The sequence below is a fragment of the Triturus cristatus genome, chromosome 7 (genome assembly GCF_964204655.1).
Source record: "Triturus cristatus chromosome 7, aTriCri1.1, whole genome shotgun sequence".
NCBI lineage: Eukaryota > Metazoa > Chordata > Amphibia > Caudata > Salamandridae > Triturus > Triturus cristatus.
The window spans coordinates 1,279,832,964-1,279,855,233 of record NC_140590.1 but is presented as its reverse complement, the minus strand read 5'-3'; the positions used below and the strand labels follow the sequence as shown (position 1 = coordinate 1,279,855,233).

Genomic DNA, 22,270 nt, shown 5'->3' with positions numbered 1-22,270 from the left:
TCATAACGGGTCAAAACCTACCACCCAGGGAATAGGACCTCCAAGTATGGAGGTCAGCATGGAAGTGGGAGTCCCCTAGAGGATCACAGGGATAGCTGTTTATATCACATTTGGGATCACTGCTATTTTAAACCTACGCCAGGACACCTTATGTAGCCCATATGGCTAGTTATAAAGATGAAAGCGAAACCACGAGAAGTAACAACGAAATAAACTAAACGGAAGCCAGAGAAACTATAAATGTCTCTCAGACTTCAATCAGCATGAGTGACCCTTGGCCCCCCTGCTGTAGCCCAGCCTACCCCTCTTACGGACACTGACGGAGGGGGGCTGAAGCCCTTTCAGCCCGATGGGTGTTGCGCTCCTAACCCAATCCAGGTTGAAGTTGTGTGCACGAGTGTTGTACATATTCATTAAGGGACGGGATTTCTCTTCCAGTTAAGTATAGGAGAAAGGCGAACGGGAACTCCAAGCCCTACACCTGGCCGAGCACGATTATCTTAGCTGTGGACGCCTCCCTCTCGAGTGGGGTGAAGGATGGAGGCGGATACCAGGCGTCTGAATTTGCAAAAGCTTATGCTGATTGGCTAGAGTCGGGGGAAGCGTTGCCTTCCCGCCCCTGCATCGCTCCCTCCCGTCTGGTGCTTTTGTAAACAAGTGAGCAATCAGCTGCTGGGGGAAGTGAGAGCTAGTGTGTAGCAGCCTAATACACCGAGCACCCCAATAACAGTCAGGTTTCCAGGAGACGATACGAAGTGCGCTCCCGAGCTAGGACATTCTGCAGGGAGCGCGTCAGCAACGCAACGGGAGCACCCCGTCGGCAGGGAGTCCTGTTCGGGGCAGAGGAGCAACACCCCCGAAACAGTGTGGAATTGAGGGGAGCCCTGTGCAAGTAAGTAGCTAGCCTCCACCCTTCCAAAGCACACGCGTCTGTCGTGGGCAGCACCCGTTTTCTGCTCCATCGCGTGCCTTGTAGCAGCATCTTCTCTCTCTGTTGTGGGAGTGCGCGTTGCACCCGCGAGCATGTGACTGCACCCCAACATTTGCTGTCCATCATGAAAAACCCTGTCTGCAGGAAAGCGGCTGTTCAAGCTAACGCCAGACAGCTGAGAACCCCAGCTCCACCCCGTACTCCTTGGGAGGCCCAACTTTGCAAATGTGGGGACCCAAACCTTTCGGAGTTTTTAGAGGGGGCGAAACTTACCGTGATGATTCTAGTGTAGGGGGTCAGCTCGTTTCAACTACAGGGTGGATCATAGAAGCGATGCTCGGCAACAACCCGAAACACTAAACTCCACCTGCCTTTGTTCTGTTTCCATTTTTCTTGTTTCTGCACTCCTCGCTGCTCCCCCTTACATACCCCTACTTCCCATTGTCCCTTTCCTTCTCCCACGAGGGCTCCACTTCGTTTTCTGCCAGCTGTCCCTGTGCGACTGCCCCCCACCTCGTGACTCCCCTTCTCCAATTCATGGTATACCCGCTGTGCTCTGATGCCGCCCCCCACCAAAAGAACCCACGTTCTGCGGCTGCCACATATGCCTCCCCTTTGTTCTGTTCGAATCCTCCTCGCTTCCTGGTGCGCCTCTGTGCCCTCCCCCTCACTCCTGGGCCCGGGCTCTGGTTCCGGTTTCTTTGTTTACGAGTCAGACGCTGGATGGTTTGTGGGGGATCAGACCTGCTCTAGAGCTTCTGAGAATTTTGACGGCAGTTTCTTATCTGAGTAAACACCTTCCTCCCGATCACCCCTACCCCTCTGGCTACAGCCACGGAGGTGCGTGCCCTTAGCCTGGGTCTTCATAGACTGCCAACCGCAATAAAATCAGCCCAACGTGCAGATGAATGTGCGGCCCAGTATTTTACAAGTGTTGACACCTTGGGGCACACAGCATTCTGAAGCTCGTAGTATCTTTGAGTAAAGGATAAAATAATCGATCTCAGAATTTCATTGGTTTTTGGCTAAAAATCGAAACGTTTCACTTATGACGTGGAGTCATTTGGCAGCTGTGGTTGAGGCGACTCCTACCACAATTTAAAAGGGTTCTCCCACGGGCTGGGTGGAAGGGTTAGGCATAAACGCATTTCCTTTCGATGCAGTCGACTAAAATGCTCACGTTTCCTAGCTCCCCTTGCGGCAGTCTCCTATCAACACCAGCTTTTCTTTCATCTAGTAGTTGTAGTCCTGAATTTAGATAAACAGGGCTGCGATTCCAAATTGTAAACCTCAACTGGATGATCTAAATCTACCTAAATGTAAGAATTCTGACTTCACCCCTAACCTGGACCAATGTTCCCATCCCATGAATGGTTCGGTGGTTGTATTATCAGTCCCAAAAAGTGGTAAAGGTTTTGTTATTTATTTATTTAGAGCATTTTTATAAAGCGCAGACATTACCCGAAGGTGTCAAGCCAGTTACGTTGGCTCTATTATAGTTAGGTTGGCATTGGTTCTGGTAGACCTTGCTGCTCTGTCATTGGTCCTGGCAGGTTCTGCGTTTGTTATTGGCCCAACAGGTTGGTTGTGTTCCTAGTTGAGGTTGTGGTTGGTCCCTATGGTTCTGCCTCTGCTCCTATTGGTTCTTGTGCATCTGCCCCTACGTGCTAGCGTGCACTACGTCTCTGTCTTGTGCGAGTGAACCCTGTTGTTCCGTCTTGTCCCCCTTGGGTTGTGACCCCCAGGGCCCCTGCTGTGTGTTGCCCCCGTAGTCCCAGCGAGTCCTTCTAAGTCCATAGAGCCAAGAAGTCCTTTGGGTCGCTCCTTGGGTTTGCGGTTAAGTCACCAGTGTAGGTGGGCTCTATTCATCCGTTCCAGGGCCCCTGTAAGCCTGTCTCTGCTACTAACGGGTTCACCGTTCGGTATTGGTAGGCGCCTGCGGTTCTTTGGCCGCGCTTAGTAGGCCCTGAACCCTCTCCAAATTCTGAGTACCTCTTTGAAAATATTGACACTTCCTTTATTGCAGAAGGAAGTTTTGAGGCTGAAGTCATTGTTTGCAGGAAAGGGTTTCTCTGGCCTGTCAACACCCGCCTCTCGAGGCCACTGGGGTGAGCAGCAATGACACAATACGCAGTGCACATAACTCAACCCACAACAAGACACTGCCCTGCACCATGTTACGAGCGACCTTCAGCACCGACACAATCAAAGGCGCTGCTCTGTAGCACCGCCCCTTGCAAACATTACAACACACCTTGCTAGAAACAAAATACAGCCCTGTAGGACTTTACCAATAACAAAGCACTGCCGTGCAAACACCATACACTGAAATCACCCATTCTTTAACTGCAGCCCCCTCAAATAAACACCATGCAACAACGTATCCATAACAAACAATGCCCTGCCAGGAGCAGAACAGTTCAGTGCAGCACCATCCACCGAAGTGAAGAAGCACTTCAGTAACAAAGCGCTGCCCTCTTGCACGCTGCACTCAAGAGAACAATGCTCTATAGCACTTTACCCGACAACTAAGCACTGCCCTGCACTCCCCCTCCACTGCAAAGCACCGCCCAGCGGCACTTTACTCCAACATGGTTCTGCCGTGTAGCACATTGCACTTTTCTGCGGTGCCTACTTACCTACAATAATGCACTGTAAGGCGGCATTTTGTTGGTTACAAAGCACGGGCCGTCCACGCGTCGTCCCCTCCTAGGCAGTCTGCTGCCCTGGCACCTACAGGCTACACTACTGTATGGGCGCCCGGTTTCTGCCCCTTCTAGACCTGTCACTCAGGAGTCTGCGCCCCCCCCCCGTTAAACCACGTCCTTTTCTTGCCACAACAAACCGCCCATGTCCCTGCACCCCGTTTTCCTACGCCCCGTGTCTTTTCTAGTCCCAGCTACCGGGGGCACCTCTATTTCACAACCGGTTCCTGCCGCGTGAGCGTCTGTTCTCGCTTCCTCCTGGGGTTTGTTTACCTCGCTCTCGCGTCCTGGCCCAACCACCTTCCGAAAAACCGACTTCCTGGTTTCCCCACTTAACCCCTTTGTGCAACGGCTGATCATATTTACGACCCCTCAGGTTTTTCTCATGCAAGACCTGGCGCCTGGAATTCCTCGTAGGTTTTGTCAGCTCAATATTTTATCACGGATCTCCCGATTTCAGCATATATCACAACGAAACGTACGCGCTACACCTCCACATTTGAGTTTTGTGCCCACCATACATTTCCACGTTGCTTCTGGTGTTATCACAGCCCCCCCCCCCCTTTTATCACAGGCATCCTCGGCCCCACTATTCAAAATCGCCTCGATGCCAGACCAGTGGTAGATTGTGCTATATCCAAACACTAATAAGAGGGTCTGCGTATTTTGTCTGAAGTCTCGGCCTCTGCAGGGTGTGTGCCCGCTTTGCCCTTGAGGCGCACCTGCTCCTCTTGGGCACAGCTAGATTTAACTGCTGCTGAATTTCTCACATCTCCCCTGCGCCCCTCTGCCTCCTCCTTCCGTGTCACTAGGTTCAGGTATTATTAGACTTCACAGGAGTGACGCCCCCCACCCTCTGGCAGACTGTGAGGCGACCCTCTTTTTAGGTCCAAGCCTACCAGGCAGCACAGCTGTCTTTTGCTTACAACTTCTCGTGGGCAACCGGAAAGCTTCCCAGGGAATACATATCACCCATTGCTTACTATTGGGTTTGTGGTTTGCCACTCACAGTTGCTTGCTTCCTATTTGCTGGCTTTATCTTTTTCAGGCTGCCCAGCTTGAGTTTGTTCCTGATGAGCAAACATTGTTTACTGTATGCCTCCCAGTACCTGCTGCCTGCAAACAGGCCTTTAACTATTGTTCTTATCTTGTCTAATTTGCTGTGCATTCAAAGACCAAGGTCAAATGTCAGGCTTCGTATTCCAGGGAACTTGGTGTTTACTTTTCTTTTGCTGACTTCAAAGTGAGAGAATTTATGTGACAATCCACCCTGCTGAGTACCCATGGAGAGAGGACAGGCTGAGGGATGTTATTTTTTCTAGCACACAACAAGAATGAACTGTGCTTAGGCCTGGTCGGGGAGCTCTGCTCCGTTTGCAGAAAACGCATAGTGGAACTCCACGAACTACGCCCAGACCAAACTGCTAATATTTCAGAATACATCAGAATGAGAAGTAGAGATGAAGCACATTTTTTTGTAATTCTGAAGTTTGGTGGAATCAAATATTTTAAAATGATCAATGAACCAGGTGAACACTTCCCATTATCGTTTGTGCACAGTAACCCTGTATGTCTGTGCAAATGTAATGGCAATTTCAATTGGGAATGTGTTGTCTGTAATGGCAGTGCGCTACCATACCATGCATTCTCCACTCCACTTTACACTACTCCGCTCTATACCGCTTCACTCTACAAGACTCTGCTCTACTCTATGCCCTCTTCTACTTTATGCCATGCCACTCCACTGTAAGACACTCTACGACACTTCATGCGCTCCACTCTATGCCCTCCACACCACTTACCCTACTTCAATCTCTCCCCCTCCTTTTGATCCTACTCCACTCCAATCTACACTACTCCACTCTACCACATCCCAATCTACTCTACCCCTCTCCAATATACCCACTTCAGTCCAATCTACCCCACCCGCTCCAAACTACCCCACTCAAATCTATCCCATTCCAGTCTACCCTACTCCATTCCAATCTACCCGTCTAATCCACCCAATCTACCCCGCCACTTAAATCTACTCCACCTCGATCTACCCCACTCCACGTTTATCTACCCTACTCCAATCTACTCCACGCCAATCTAGTCCAGTCCAATTCTCACTCTCTCCAACTCTACTCCAATCTACCCCCCATATTTTATCACGGTCTACCCCACTCTACGCCAAGCTGCCACGCTCCACTCTACCCCAATCTATCCCATTCCACTTCAACCAATCTATGCCACTCCAATTTATCACGCACCACTCCAATCTAACCCACTTCATCCCAAACTACCCTATTCCAATCTACCTTACTCCAACTACCCCAAAGTCTAGCCCAATCTATTCCGCCCCACTCTACCCCACCCCATTCTAATCTCCTCCACTCTATTACAACCTACTCTACTCACCTAACCGACCCCACTCCAAGTACCCTGTTCCAATCTACCCCACTACAATGTACCCCAATCTACCCCTTCCAATCCAATCTACCCTTCTCTAATCCACCCAATCTACCTCACTCCACACCACTCTTCTCCAATAGACCTCACTCTACTCTGATGCGATTTACCTCCCTCCTATTTACGCCAATCCAGACAAATCTATCCCACTACAATCTACCCAGTCTACTCCTATCCACCCCAATTAAAGCTACCCGCTCCAATTTACCCCACTCTACTCCACTACAATCTACCCCGCTCCAGTCTCTCACTCTACCCCAACATACAGAACTACAATCTACCCCACTCCACGCTATCCCAATCTACCCCATCCAATGCTACCCCAATCTACCCCACTATACTCTAACACAGCCTACCCCAAATCTGCCCCATTCCATGTTACTCCAATCTGTCCCATTCCACTATACCCCACTCCACACTACCTCAGCCCACACCACAACACTAACCTTTAGCCATGCTCAACAGCAGCCACACTGGTGTACAACATGGCTACAACACATTGCCAAAGCCAGTATCTCTAGCATGGATGCAGCCTATTTGCTTTCCCAATGCTTGTTGCAAGAGCGGTACACGATCTACGCATCTGGGTGTCTCCTGTGGTATTTTATGCTTCTAGGCAGCCATAATAATTTCCCCTTACAAGCTTGGTTACAATATATGTAGATTTACACTTACCATGGCACAAACCCAGACATAACACTACTAATCAAATGGATTCTCTGCATCTCCCAGCAGCCCTAAGCCCCCTAAGACATCTGCATCCACCAGTCCCCCTTAAACCCATGCAGAGCGGTCTGCCCCCCCACCGCCCGAAACCCGCCACCACAGGCGCCATTTAGGCACTTGGAGGCCTTTCTGCCCAGTAGCATAGCCATTGTGTCATAGACCCTAGTGCGAGAAAAGCTAAGAGGGCCCTGGCTGCTGTTTGAATGATAATATACATCCATAATCAGACTTCAGTGGGCCCCTCGGACCTCTGGGCACCAGTGCCACTGCACCGTTGTACCAATGGAAGCTATGCCCCTGTTTTGCCCCAGTCTTCCAACACCACTAATGCCCTTTCACGTGCTATATTTCCTAACTCGGGCCTCGTCAGACCCCTGCTTCCCTGCACCAGGAAAGCTGTATGCTTTGAGGGACCACCAACACATACAGAGCAACCAGTCTGCCTGAACTATAAAGTAGATGTGTCTTTGTGTGCAAGATCTGAATATTTCCACTGCTGAAAGAAAAGCACATGATTGGTGAGGTACATCTAGAGGCAGGATGGTGTGCAGGTAAAGAAGACAGTAATTATGAGGATTTGTACCCACAATTTTAGAATGAAAAGCAGGTGGTCAGGGTACCTTGGACCCTGCAGTCGCCAGGCATCAGAACAGCCTCTAGTCTGGTCTGTAATTTGTGTTGTTTGGGATCTGAGGATTCAGTGGGACTCTCCGACCTGGTTGGGCTGGGGAAGAGCAGCCTTCTGTTTCAGGCTTGTAGTTATCACCCAGCCTTTTATTTTTCAGGCATTTTTCATCCCCACTGTAAGTTCTGAAGCCCCTGCCTTCTTCTAGCAAGATGGTCCGACTCACAAAGCCCAAGACATTCCAGGCCTATCTAGACAACTGCCACCGCAGATACAGCTGTGTGCACTGCAGGGCCCATCTGGCCAACCACGACGACCTCATCTCCAAGGTATTTATTTATTACATCTTTATATGCTGCTACACCTTGCCTTGCAGGTACTTCAGAGCGTTGTGCGTGAGCAGGAAGGCTGGATGCTCCCCTAAGGGGAAGCTGGTTCAGTTGGTGAAAGGGAGAGACGCTGACCAGTATCCTTATATCCCTACCACCACACTCGGAAAGTCAGGTGTAGACGATCTGAACACCTTGCTTGAGGGGTCCTGTCCCTCATGTGCAGTCTGTTAATGCCTGACTAGAGGAACACTTCCATGCCCAGCAGAGCGCACTGCTCGAGGGCCACAGCCCTGGCTAGAACTGTAAAGACTGGCATTACTTGAGGCAGCTCCTAGAAGGCCCTTCTGTAGTGAGCTCACATACCATGGAAGTTTACCTTGATGGAGTCACACAGTGAATGTGGAGTGCGTCCCAGGCTCAGGCGAAGCAGCTACTCTGCGGAAGATGCTTATACTACTGAGGAAGGTGAGAGCAGCGCAGGGGGGTGTTGGCCCTGGGGTAGGAGCCTGTACTGCTGAGGAACTGTATAGAGGCTGGAATCCCATTGCTCCGCCTGTGAGCTTAAGGGGTGAGCAGTGATCGCTCGTGGATGGGACCGCCGGAGAGCTCACACCTAGGATGCTGTGGGAGGACGTTAATGTGGGGTGCTGCTGAGGAAGGGTACACTGATGAAATCCCTTAGCACTGACGGGGAAGTTCTGGGGTCGCTGCCGCATCAAACTCCTATTGAGGCCACCAATAGAGAAAGCCCGCGTTCCCGGAGTACCCCAGCCCTGGGTTGGCATTGCTGTGAGAGGCCTTCATAGAGGGCAGCACTGGAGGACCCTGGCACTGAGCTGTAGCACTGATTCCCTCCTCGCACCCCCTGCAGAGATTGCTTTGTTTGGGCACCAGGGCTCTTTTATGATGGGCGGGGCGGATGGAAGGGGGGAGGGGTCAGATCTGTCTTGTATGTCAACAGAGCCTGCTGTCTGCACACATGCTTCGGCGGGTAACTTATTAACTATTTCACCAGTGGAGGACGAGGAAGCGACGGAGCGAGGGATGGAAGTGGCAAGGAGAGGGAGGGGAAGGCTGGGTGGAGAGAGGTCAAGGGCGGCGCAGTGCAACTAGAAACCGAGCGCTTCAATGGTGTATGGAAGAGAAAAGAACAAAGGATTGTTGTGAATAATTCACCTCTTCAGCAAAAATGTGCTGATGGTGTAAACCAGCCTTGTAGATCTCTTCCTAAGGGAGCGATATCTGGGCCAAAAGAATGCATAAAACTAGAAGACTGGGATGGCGTAACTAAGGAAACTCGGCACTTATAGAAACCATAGGTACTGTTGCATCACAAAGGGACAGTCTGCACCCAAAGCAATGCTAAAGCAACGTCCATTGTTTTCCTCCCTTGTAGACTTCCCGCAGCCATAAAAAGCTCCCTACATCGAAGACACTGCACACGTAGAAAGTTTGCGCCAATAAAAATTCCACAACAATAGATTTCCACCACCTCTAGAAATCTTTTGAATTTCACCCACAGAAACCTTGCCATTATGGAACCCATTCACCATGCAAAACCTTGATGCTTGGCACCTATATCGCATTGATTCCCTATGACAGTAGAAATAATTTACCCATAAATATAGTCCACCCATAGAAACCCACTACCCATATGGATGCCAGTCACCCAAACTTTGCCGTGACAGGATCCATCCACATATAATTGAGGTAGTTAGAACAACTGCATGCTTGTGTAAACTCTGTATCCATAAAGAACCTGCACTCCCAGAAGCTAGCCGCTCTGCGAATCTTCACCACCTAGGTAGCCCACACTTACAGCAGCCACTTGCCTGTGGCAACTAGCCGCTTTCAAATTTCTCCCTTGTCCATAATTTGCACCTATCAGTAATCTGTGACCATCCTTCCCTAGTCATACCCTCCACTTTTGATTTGTCGTAACTTAAAGTTCTGCCGGACAGTGCTGTTCACAGCCAGGACCATTACATCATTCTTGAATATCGGGGGGATGTGGGACTGGAAGAGCTAGATCAGGCGTTGGGGCGTTTGTGTACGTGCCTCTGTCACAGAGGGACAGTTTGGGTTTAGGACTGCTGGTCTCGCATATAGAATCCTGTGTATACCAAACAGACGAAAGCACCTCCTCTAATACAGCAATTAACAGTGAAGACATTCACCAGATGCAGACTCGCCATAAATGAAGGACTGAAACTGGTCAACACCAACAAAAGATTAAGACCAAAGAATACAGGTACTGCAAATACTTAGGGCGAGATCAGCATAAAAAGGCCGGGTGCTGCTGGTAATTTGACAGGAATGAGGAAGGAATAGTGTCTCTATCGTGCAGGAGACTGGTGGTGGCCAAGTTATGCACCAGCCTGATGGGAGAGAGGATTATAAATAAACCTGGCTCTGCGGTTAGTGTGGCAGTGGAAAGAGCTTGATTGTCCAGGCTGTGAAGCTTGTTTGACAGCAAACATGTCCAGAGTGGGTTGGCGCAACAGTCCTGGCGGCTAAGAATAGGACAGCCTCAACCTTTACAGTGAGCTTGGCAGGGAACTGCTCCAGGCTCGAAGACTGTAGCCCTACGTGCTGAGAAGTCCTGTGTTATCACTCTTTTAGGTGTGTTCACGAAGCTCACTTGAGGTAGTTTCCCTGCAGAAATATTAGCAGAAACTGTCCACAAAAGGCTCTGTCAGCTGTGGGAGGGCTATGAACCGATGATTTTATAAACCGAGAATGCTCACGTGCCTCAAGGAATTTGTAAGAGTTCTAGAAAAATACATTTGTAGTCAATGCATTGGGGGATTGGAAAGTCCCAACTTTCCTCTGACAACCTTGTGATTCTAGCTAACCCACATTTTCCGACTCCTCAGGGCTAATCCACTGCATTCTGATCTTGGCTATTAGTTTGTTGTGCTGCAAACATTTTTTAACAAATACACTGAAATGAATCGGTGTGTGTACTAATGGAGCTGTACCCTTTGGCCAGCCGTAATCACTCTGTTTCATGGCACGCTTTCTCGATCTGCTTTGTAGATATTATCAAAGGCCCTAAGGTTTTTATTGTATAAAACAGTGTTTGATGATGAAATGTTGGAACGGAGAAACCTTCCATATGTTGCAGCACACCTGGCTCGAGTCTGTCAATGTTGATTTTTAATATATATTTTACCTAGTGTCAGTCGCCACTGGGTAGATGCAGTTAGGATTATTTTTCCATTGAAGATTTGTTTGGTTTGCTTATACATTCGGCTCCGTTTGACAAATCTTCAATTAAAAAAAAAAAAAAAAAAAGCCTCCTCCACCTCAGTTGTTTCCTGGAAACTTTCGGGGTGATCCATCGGGGGGGGGGGGGGGGGGCATGTTTTCCCCATTAATTTTTCCAAAGGAAATGTAGACACAGTTACAGCCCAACTGGCTGAACGGATTTGCACCACATTTGGCTGAAAGCTAGATCTTGGTTGGTCCAAATGCTTATTGTGATTTAGTGTAAATCTGGTCAATAGTTTTTGAGAAATTAAAGTCCAAGCCTTATAGACATCTGGACTTGGCAAAGCAATATAATTACCAGGGAGCAACTTGTTTTGCTAATAATTTGGTGACATTGGATCTTCCCAAAACGTTCCCCAAAAATGTTCCTTCCTGGAATGTTTGGGGTGATCCATCAAGTAAGGGCCAAGAAAAAGGGACGGGGGGTTGCAGTCCCAAAATGCAATTTCCATATGGAATTTTAGACAGTGCTATAACCAAAGTGGTCAAATGGAATTGCACTAAATTTGGCAGAAAGCTTTATCTTTACCCAGAAAGCATGCATTTATGATTTGGAGAAATCAAGGGTCAACATTTTTAGATATCGGCACAATTGGGTATATAAGTCTCGCAGGATTCCAGCAGCCATGCAACTTCAAATAATGGAGCGATCTAATTGGCCGCAAGGGGATTTTTTTCCCCATCAGCCATCTCACTCTTGCAGGAGAGATATGCGTCTGTGAGTCTCACTAGAGTGCTCTTCCTGATTGGCTGGCCAGAATACAAACAGATGTGTTGTAACCACCATTACACGACTTGGGGATAAAGTCCCACTGTCCTCAAATAACTAAGTTATAAGGAAGCAGGGTAGGGATACTCCAGGGTAGGGATACTCTGACCCCCTAGCCCTTGTGCGGGGAGGTCCATAAGAGGAGGGTTAAAATTTTGAGAATAACATTTAGAGCGCTGCAATCCTTCAGGAGTCACTCGGCAGCCAGTGCATCCCCCTGTGCTCCCAAGAGAAAGTCTTGTGGAAGAATTCCTCGAGTCCCATGGGATCGAGACATAAATGGAAAAAATGGCCGTGCATGTGCGGGGACCTGTATGGTGGTGGGGGGGTTGAGAGCAAGGCCTGGACCCAAGCAAGGCCCTCCGGCCAACCCAATGCCATACTCGGCCAAGACCGTGTGCCTTGGGGGTTGACATAGTTATGTATGTTATTAATACTTTATATTAAAAAAGAAATTACATTTTCTGGAAAAAACGTCAAAGTGACATTATACTTGGGTATGGTAAAAATATCTTACTTTTACATTAAAAAGAAACCATAGACATTTGAAACTCAAAAAACACTGACATTTACCAAATATATTTAACTAAAGAAACTATAATTTGCTCCCTTGCCATATATGACTTATGGCCTCACATATTACTTCACTCATGAAGTTTACTGACATCATTGATACATCATTGATGATGTCTGCAATTGTATCGTGGCTGACAACACTGTGCATGGTCGGGCGCGAGTTATTTTGTCTTCAGTTAACTGCAACTGGTTAATTTCAGTCGGTTTTTTATAGTTTTAACATTTTAAAGTTTTGTTTTTAATATAAAGTAAGATATTATTACATACCTAACTATAGCATCATATTAAGCTTTACATTTTTCAGTGAGTACATTTTATTTTTTTATATGTGTATGTATACATATTCGGTTAAAAGGTGTTGAAGCCAAATCTTAAAATCCAATGCTTTTATTCTAAAATTCAAAGGTGGCATCGTGCATCAAGCTGTAGTCCTTACGCGTTTCAGCTAAATCGTGAGCCTTTAAATCGTGAGCCTTGATCAAAGGTGAGGCAGGTTACAGTTGTTGGGTAACCACGTGATTTAAATACAAGCTGCAGTGTGTCACTAGAAAACCCATCATGCCTCTGAAGAATATCGAAAATTACTTGTGGTGCTTTCAAAGTACAGGTTAAATGCCATCCATGACACCACAAGTATATATAATGCTTTATTTTCGATGCTGGTAATATAAAATAAAGTGACTGCATGCATTTATTAATATCCAGTAAGTGTGCACTGTGCCCCATAGAAATAGTCTTTTATAAGACACTTAAATTCCAAACCAAAAGAAAGCAGTCACATCCTGCTTCTTTCTCCCTTACTCGCCTCTCTGCATTTTCCCAGGATTATGGCAATTGGAGGCGAGTAAGGGAGCATGTGACTGCTTTCTTTTGGTTTAGAATTCTTTCCTGCTCGTTTTTCTGCCCACTGTTTTGACTTTTCTTCTAGTTTTCTGCCCTCTTGTTTTGCGTTTTCTGCTTGTTTTTCTACCCCCGTTTTGCCATCTCTGCTCTTTTTTTTCTGCCATCTGTTTTGCCCTTTCTGCTGTGTTTTCTGCCCTCCCTTTTGCCTTTTCTGCCTGTTTTTCTGACCTCTGTTATTCCCTACTATGTACAGGGGAAGGTGGCCGTGCATCCTCCCCACCGTGTCCTGGCAACACAGCTCCCTGTGTGCAAGAGCAATAGTTTCATCTCTTTCCAAGCCTGCATGTCTGCAGGGAGGAAAAGAGATGAAACCTCCGCTTCCAATGGGCAAGAGCACTTTGACAGCTCCTGCCCCATGGAACTACAGTGTTTGCTTTTGTTCGGCAGGGGCTGTCAGCTCCCACCATCTCCTGGGTGTGGGTACCCTGGGACATACCAGGAGCTGGCCCTGGGGGGTGGGGGTCCCCAGAGCCATTAAAGGCTTCAGGAGGCCCCCCTTCTTTATGCTTCAGGGCTGGCCCCGGGGAGGTGGTGGTCCCCGGGGCTGTTTATGGCCCCTCTCCTATTGTAAAAGTATTTGGCCCCGGGGAAGGTCAGTGATGATGGGGGTAATGGGGAGGGGGGCTGCATGCGCCCCTCCCCATAATACACTTAAAGATAAGCTCCCGGGTCCTGGGACAACTAGGGGCTCTAATAAAAACAAGCGCAGAAGACTGCACTTAAAAAAGAAAAAAAATGTTTTGTCCCTGGCGGGGTTTCTGGGAGACCCCAGCACTACGCCTAGGCGGGTCAGGGCCGGACTGGCTGTAGGAGGCACAGGGCATTTCCCCGGTGGGCTGCCATGGTGGAAGCCGGTTTTGGGCCCCTGGGGGCCGTTTCTGTAACCGAGGGCTGGCAATTTCGGCCCCCAAGATGACTGCCAACACTTCCTGCTTGAAGCGTTGTCAGTCAATCAGATCTCAGCACGAGATCAGGAGGGTTCGCAGAGCCTATGCGTCCCTAGATCGACAAATGTGGTTTTCTTTTCATAACTCTAAAATTACTGGACGGATTTACTGAAAATAACAAAAATCACTCTTACTAGCCCAAGAGCTAGCTTTCTGACAAATTTGGAGTAATTCCATCCAGCAGTTCGGGCTGTAGTCGTATTCAAAATACCATTGGGAATTAACATGGGGAACACACTTTTTTTTTTTTTAAACCACCTCTCCTTTTTCTTGATCCCCCCACTTGACGGATCACTCCAGAACTTAACATGCACATCTAGAATCACTGGCATACTTTTTTGGGCAAATTTAGTTGAGATTCGTCAAACGGAGCCAAAAATATAGGTTAGTCAAAAAAAGCTTTTTCCTATGGAAACATGGTCCTAACCTTGTCTGGGCCACTTCATCCATTGATGTTTGTTTTGCCGTTCACATTTCTCTTCCACATGCTACATTCGACAGAACGGGGCAGTGCGTCAACCCACTTTAGCTTTTGGCTAGCTTCACTGTGAATGCCAACATAATTAGCCATTGAAAGGGGCACATTCACACACACAAATAGTTCCCTTCGATGCCAGAGACTCCTATGGCTAGGCTTGCTGTTTGAAACACCAAGATATTTTTGTTTGTAGTCAATTTTTAGGTTTCGCCTAAGACGGCGCACTTGCTGTCGGCAAAATCTCTCGTTAAAAAAAGAAGCTTAAGAAAGGCTTGGAGCCCGCCCATAGATGTGCTGTGTGTGTATTTTTATGCATATACCATGACTGAGTTCTTCTTATTTTTGTACCTGTTGGAGATGGAATGGAGCCAGCCCCTGTCTTCTTGAGAGCCGTGACTGGGTAGCAGCAAGAAGGTCTAGAGTAGGGTCCATCGGTTTGTGTTGTAAATAAGGCAGTCAAACTCCGAATCACTGAGCTAGCATAGAGAAGGAATGGAACTACGCCTACTGTGTGTGTGTGTGTGTAGTGTGACAATGATTAAGACGCACTCATTTGGATCTTCTATCTGGCGAGCTTGGATTCATGGTTGAGACATTATTTATGTGGGTGTATTTATAAAATGGTGAATACATCAGCAGTACCCCAGGAATCAAAAGTGCTGGAAGACTGATAGAATGAGTAACATTTACAGATGTCTGTTAACATTACTGCTGTAACTTGGGGAGTTTTGGGGTGATCAGTAGGATACCCGCACAGGGAGACTGATTACTTTCATGCATGTCCACAGTGATTGTCCGACGATCTTTCCCCCATTGTATTTCACGTTTCTATTTTTTCCTACTGATGACAACGTTGCTTCGTGTCTTTGTCTTTACAGTCATTTCAAGGTAGCCAAGGCCGCGCCTATCTCTTCAACTCTGTGTAAGTATGAGCAACACAAGGGCAACTAGAATGTCTCTTCTTCCTTCTTTTAAGTGTAATCGAATTGCTTTTCTGTCTGTATCTGCTTTTCTTTCATAAAACTCTTGGCTTGTATGGGGTTGGAGGGAGAATCAGTACTAGGACTAACCAGTTGTGGACATGTTTCATTGACTGTCCCTCCCTGGGATGTTCCGTGCAGATACCGTAAATGTACCTGTCTCCGCCAGGCGTAGTCCGTACTGACCCACCCTGGTGTATCCCGCCAATTCCTCCTGGCATGCTTTGTGCAGATAGTGACTGTGTCCCATCAGTCCCTCCCCGGCATGCTCCATACATGGACCTACTAGAATTGTGTGCCCACCTTTCCATCTGGGTTCATTTTATATTGCTAAATTTAACCCATCCTGTCCTTAACAGGTGTCTGAACCCAGAATGTGTTCAGCCTGCCCCTGTAGGTATGTTCTCAATGGGAAGACACCAGTTGCTGTCCTACTCATCAGCAGTGATGTATATTTTTCATGTTTGATGAGCCTGCAGTATGAACGCTCCTGTAGGCTTCTTGAACAAAGTATATACTGGTGTTAACCTCCAACAGGCAGTGGTTTACCCCTGTAAGAAACTCTGAATGAGAGCGAAACGGGCGTGGGGGGGGGGGGGGATGTTGGATACAAGCTACAAAGACTATCATTTCGAAATAGTCAGAGAAAAATCATGGATAGATGTTTAAATCAAAATTAGGACAATGGTGGGATTGCAGCGGCTAACTCCATGAAAAATGAGGCTTCTAGAGCATTGCGTATTGGAGTCCCGTAGTATTAAAACATTAAGGATATTGTAAAAGCAGGACTGTTGGATGTTCCCACTTGAATGGTTTGTTTAGTGCTAGTGAGTAGTAGTCCGGCTGTTGTCTTCTGTCTGTTGTTTGAGTTCTGGATACCTTACACCTTCGGCGCTGAAGCGCCTGGGTCCTGTTCCCTTGCAGAAAGCTTTGTGTGAGGAAAGTGGAGCATGTTTTTTTATCCCGCATGCAACAACATGCCCTAGTAATTCTGGTGCCTACTGTGCTGCATTGACAGACAGGTTCCTTCGTTCCTCTCCCATGCAGGGTGAATGTAGGTTGTGGACCGGCCGAGGAGAGAGTGCTGCTGACTGGTCTTCATGCCGTGGCCGATATTTACTGTGAAAACTGCAAGACCACCCTGGGCTGGAAATATGTAAGTATCCTAGGATGCAGAATCCCTTTACGTCTTAAGAGCATCCCCAATCTCACCAACATTTGTGGTACACAGGAAAAGAGCAGTAAGCGCTATATTGACTTGGTAGATCCTGCTTCAATGTAGTATGGTAGGGGTAGTCTTCAGACTTAGTATGGAATCAGTCATGGTCTCATTAAAGTTGAGCCCCATCCACTCATGGGGCCCAGATGTGTCTTGGAGAGCTACTCTGTCCTTAAAGCATTCTCTATTTATTCAGGTGTGGCTTCTCCCTCCCTACAAACTGAGCATAACATATTTCCTGAGTTCCTCTCTCTCTCACGCTAGAGGTTTCATACCTGCTCCAAGTCCTTATACTAGTGTGTTTCATCTGGCCTGTCTTGGAAATTTCTCCACCATGGAGAAATGCAAGCCCTTGTTTGCCCCAACTTGTTAACCTCTTGATCCTTTCTAAACAAAGCCATCTTTCCCAGAACAGAGGCATTTTTTTCCCAAAAGCTATTTAACTAGTTTCCTTAATGGTGTAATCTTTAAGCATTGAGTTTTCCTGAGGTCACAAACAGGTTTGGGCATCCAGGGTAGATTGTGGTGTGTCATCCTGGTCTCTACCCTTTTTTGCTAGTGCATCGACAAAATTGTTCTAAAATGAGCTCAGTCATGAGTGAGGGGTGTTGGTCCTGTAGCCATGGCTGCTTGTCAACTCAACTGATCTTATCAGAATGTGCCTGTGCAACTGTAGTGAGGGACAGTGGGGTTAACTTCCATGCACATTCCTTCTTCGTCTCTGTTTTCAGTGTTCATGAACCTTTTGGTCTGTTTGCATCCTAATACTGTTCTTAGCCAAACAGTTAAGAATAGTCTGAACAGGTGAATTCTTTCTTACTTTCCTGCCTGGTCCAGCCTAGGCTGTTTGGCCACCACTCTAGGAGCCATCCTCCCCCTGACGTGGTTTTCGTGTCCTCCCTCTTGCAGGAGCAGGCATATGAGAGCAGCCAGAAGTACAAAGAGGGCAAGTACATCATTGAGCTCAACCACATGATCAAAGACAATGGCTGGGACTAGGCGCCCGCGTGGTTTGGGACGGAGAGAACCAATGTCGCGATTCCATCCCTGATGTTCCATCTGCGCCCTGGAGCCAGATGCCCAACACCATCACTGCCGGCTGGCAGACCTTCCAGAACCTTCCATCATGGACTGTTTTCCTACAAGATTTTTTGTGTGTGAAAAAAATAGTGATTATGGACTGGGGGGTGTTGAGGGTGGGGGAGTGGGGTAACTGTTTACATGTTGAGTCATGGCGAGAAAAAGCATTCTCTTTTCTCCCCTCCCCTTGTTGTCTGTCCTCATCTTTCGTGACAGGGCTTGCCAGAGCAATCCTGAAATGCAGTGGAATACAAGAGACGGGTGTCTTCTCTTTGTGCTGTGCAGCAGTTCTTGGAGTTGGTGGATACAAGTGTTGTGTGCTTCTTTCACTGTGGTGTTCTTACTCCACATTTCCACGTCATATAGGCCTTGTGGCTCAAGCTTGCTTGCTGGAGAGGGTTTTTGTAAGGCCAAGATCAGGACCTTAATGGGAGCTTAAGAGATGTAATGCTTGAATGTAAGCTGAGCGCAGAGCGGAATTTCATCACAAGTTTGGATTTTTATCTTCAGAGGCCTTCATGATTTCCAACCTTGAGACATTGTCTTCAAAGTACAGAAATAGGAAATGAGGTTTGGGGTAATTATTCACCCTTTTATTTTATTGCACCCTCACAACCAAAGATGTCCTCTGTTTCAAAAAGTGGCTGAATGTCCTTCCCTTACAGTACTACTTTTGATCACAGATCCAACCACACTGGTGAACATATGGACTTGTGTTGGCCAACACACAGCTTTAGATATAGCGGATGGTGCCCTGAATGGGAGGCGTCTGAGACTCTGTTCAAAGGGACGGTGCCCTGCATAGTGCAGCAAGTGAAAATGTGTTGTGCTCCCATCTCATGCTTTCTGCACACAATGGCTGGAAGAGAACCCCAACATTTAAGGAGATGTTTATATGGGTTGTTGAGAGGGCGGATGAACTGGAGAGACTGTTGGGGTTCAATCTGCTGTTACAAACAGGTGTTGCCTTCTGTATCAAGCCTGTCTGAGCTTCTGCATTGGATGTGAGTGGTAGGAGGAGTCCTCTTCCAGGGGAGCAGTTAATAGGAGGAGAGTCCCACAACGTGTGGGACAATGCCGGAATGTGTGCTGGTCACGCCCGGAGGTGCATGCGTATTTAGCAGCACATGTGTGTTTGTACATATTTTTTTGTGATTATATATGTTCTGTTACGTCAGACTGTTTGTATTTGATAACCTGAACACCCGGCACTTATTAGAGTGCAGTGCATGTTGCAGATGTGGTAGGTGTATCTTATGAAAGTACCTGTTTGTCATTTTATATTTAACATATGTAACATTCATTTGGAATAAATACTATGTTGTTCATGCTTGTGGATTTTCTGACTTATTTCGATTTTTACATATTATCCCAAATACATTTAGAGATGCTTGCAGTGGAATAGCTTTAATATTAAATTCAACCGCATTTGATATTTTAGTTTGCTCACAGTGAAATTACTATAATAGTAAAACGAATATTGCGAATATTGGATAAAGCCAGTTTATTTTATAATCTAATTTCCAACACGGAACTGACCTGTTTACTGCAATTTACATGCAATTCGATATATCGATTATTATGGTAATTTACCAATGCATTGCTGATCAAATAGTAAATGTAATTAATACTAATTCTAATTGATCCTCAATAGAATAGGTCCAATATGAAGTGTAATGAATTCAAAGTGATCCTCACTAGAATTATTCCTACAATTCTAAATTGGTTCTAACTAGGGTAGGTCCAATATTAAAGCTAGCCGATTTGTCATTGCAATAGAATAGCCCCAATATTACATTAATATGATTGTATTGTTTCATAGTATGAAAGCGCTAATAAATGTGGAGTCTAATTTTTATTGTGATCCAGCCAGAGCTGAATCAGTCAAACACCACTCATTTCAATGTATTACGTACACGATCAGTTAGCAACATAATTTACTCTGAGCCAGTTGATCGTTGTGATATAAGGACAGTGCTATGTTTATCCCTTTACTAGGTTTGTGATAAGTAATTACCACAACATACTTCCGTTCATTTAGTAGCAAAGCTGCCATTTTAAATCTATTCCACTATATTCTTGTAAATATGTCACAGAGGGATCACTCCAAAGCTAGGATTATTATTATAATTTCGTTTTATTGGAATTGCTCCCATATGAAAGTTAACTCTATTTTTGAGAATTTACTCACATGGTTCCTACACTAATTTCAAGGGTTCACTTATTATGATGCCATTGCTCTTCTCATCTTCGAAAAGTACCCATGTTGAAAATTTGGAAGTGGATTGCTTCCATTTGATTCACTGAAAACATTAAGTTTCCACTCTTTGCAAATAGTGGTTGGTCCAGCGAGCAGGTCATTTGGAAGGGCGAGTATGCTGTGCCAGATGAAAGTATGTGTGAATCCAGTTCTTTGGTTTTCCCCTATAAACCGTGTTGGTTTCCTTGGTTTGATGTATCCTTGAAGCTCTGTTTCATAATGAGTTGACTCGGGGGGTAGCCATTGATTAATCTGGAGTGAATGGCCATTGTTTGACCTTCGTGACCAGTATGTGGGTAACAAAGGTGGTGGCCATTCTGCATCCCAAACCAGTATAAGGTGGTAAAGCAACCTCTTTTCCACTCACTTTAACCTAAATCGCCTTTTGTTCCAAAAGCACCCGAAGTGCCCTTCACCTCTATGCCTCAATAGATGGGTTGCAGTGAGGCGAGCGAGTCATTGCGTTGGTGTATAAATGATTGCATTTGGTGTGTTGTCCTGATTCTTCTGCTGTTTGTGTAGGACCATCAAAGTTGCATATCTTATGACTCGAAGCAGATTCTTCGATATCGCATATTAGGTGAAGACCGTGCGGATCATAGCTCATGCCTGGCTCAAATTGCTCTGGTTCCATGATAATTTAACTTAACTCCACTGACTTAATTAAATATGAGTGTTGCTGTTTCACTCTCATCTACAGCTCATAATCAATGATTGATTAGGAAGCCCCCGGTCTGCATGTACAGAACGTTGCTCTGTCAGCCTTTTTCCTTCTCTTCTCCACATCCCGATGCACTACCCAAACTTGCATTCTTCTGTTCTAGTTGTTGTAACATTCTTTTTTAGTTATGATCATCCGAACGAGTCTGGGATAGGCTAACCCAGGGCATTGACACAATATGCAGTCTGCGCCTTATGGGACTAGATGGGCTTAGTAGATCTGCACGGACATGTTACATTCAAGCCTTTATGAACCTCTATGAGAATGAGCCTGCCGCTTCAAGGTCAGCATGGGGTATAGGAATTCAACAGGGATGTGGAACTTGTTGCCTTTAGGGCCTGATGGCTCCTGATTTGGCTGGGAGCAACAGTGTGGTCCCTTGAACTGGCTGGCTCACTGAACAGCACCGAGCTTCAGAGTCTTGTCACCTATAGGACAAAATGTCTTGGTTAGTTAGCAAGGGTTGCGAGGCGTGTCACTGTAGCTAGATGGCTCACAGATTAGCGTAGGGGTACATAGCTGCTTATTTTTAGGTCTGAATTGATTTGAGAGGGGTGGAAATAGGCCCTGAGATTTAGTCTCACTTTGAGAGCTAGCTTGGCACCACAATAGGTTTATCACCTTTAGGGAATTGTGGGCTCAGAGAATTGCTACATGGACACGGAGCGGATTCCATCCAGTAGTGGTTCACCTCCTACATGTGCAACAGCTGCCAGTTAATCCAAATGAAGATCTCCAGTTCAGACTGGCACTGAAGGTGATGGTGCCAGTCTTGAATGTGATGTGGGCAGAAGCTAGGAGCCAATGAAATAAGTGTAGGAAGGCTCCAGCGCCCCTTCGCAGTTGCTTGCTTCGTCAGTGGGTGAACTGGAGACCTTCACAGGCGACTGTCCGGGATACAGAGCAAGCGAGAGCGAAGCACAAGATGGCAGAGTCTTCTTCGCAATGTGTCTCGCCACTTGAGACTGCTGAGAATTCGTAATCAGAGAATCTTGGTGCTGTAAAATGTTTGCAGGAGAAAATCTTCCAAAGGTTTATTCCTTCGAGTTATTCTTGTACCCTAAACCAGCTTCACCCGCCCAGGCTCCATCCTATCGATGGTCCTCCAGGTGGAACTATTCTGAGCCCTCCTGGCTGTCCACCATCGTCCTGATCCATCAAGAGCTGGATCGGGAAGATTTTCTCCTACAAAAATATTACAGCAACAAGATTCTCAGTTTACGAATTCTCAGCAGTCTCAAGTCGTGAGGTGCATTGCGAAGAAGACTCTGCGATCTTGTGCTTCGCTCTCGCT

The 22,270-nt window shown here is 46.8% G+C and overlaps 1 protein-coding gene across 1 annotated transcript; it reads left to right on the top strand.

The window, feature by feature from the left end:
- The first annotated feature begins 315 nt into the window (after nt 1-315).
- Nucleotides 316-19,325, top strand: YPEL3 (yippee like 3). Its single transcript, XM_085618829.1, has 5 exons — nt 316-892; nt 7,599-7,767; nt 15,595-15,638; nt 16,744-16,852; nt 17,825-19,325. The coding sequence occupies exons 2-5, from the start codon at nt 7,651-7,653 to the stop codon at nt 17,912-17,914; spliced, it is 360 nt and encodes a 119-aa protein (XP_085474955.1). The 5' UTR covers nt 316-892; nt 7,599-7,650; the 3' UTR covers nt 17,915-19,325.
- The last annotated feature ends 2,945 nt before the right edge of the window (nt 19,326-22,270 follow it).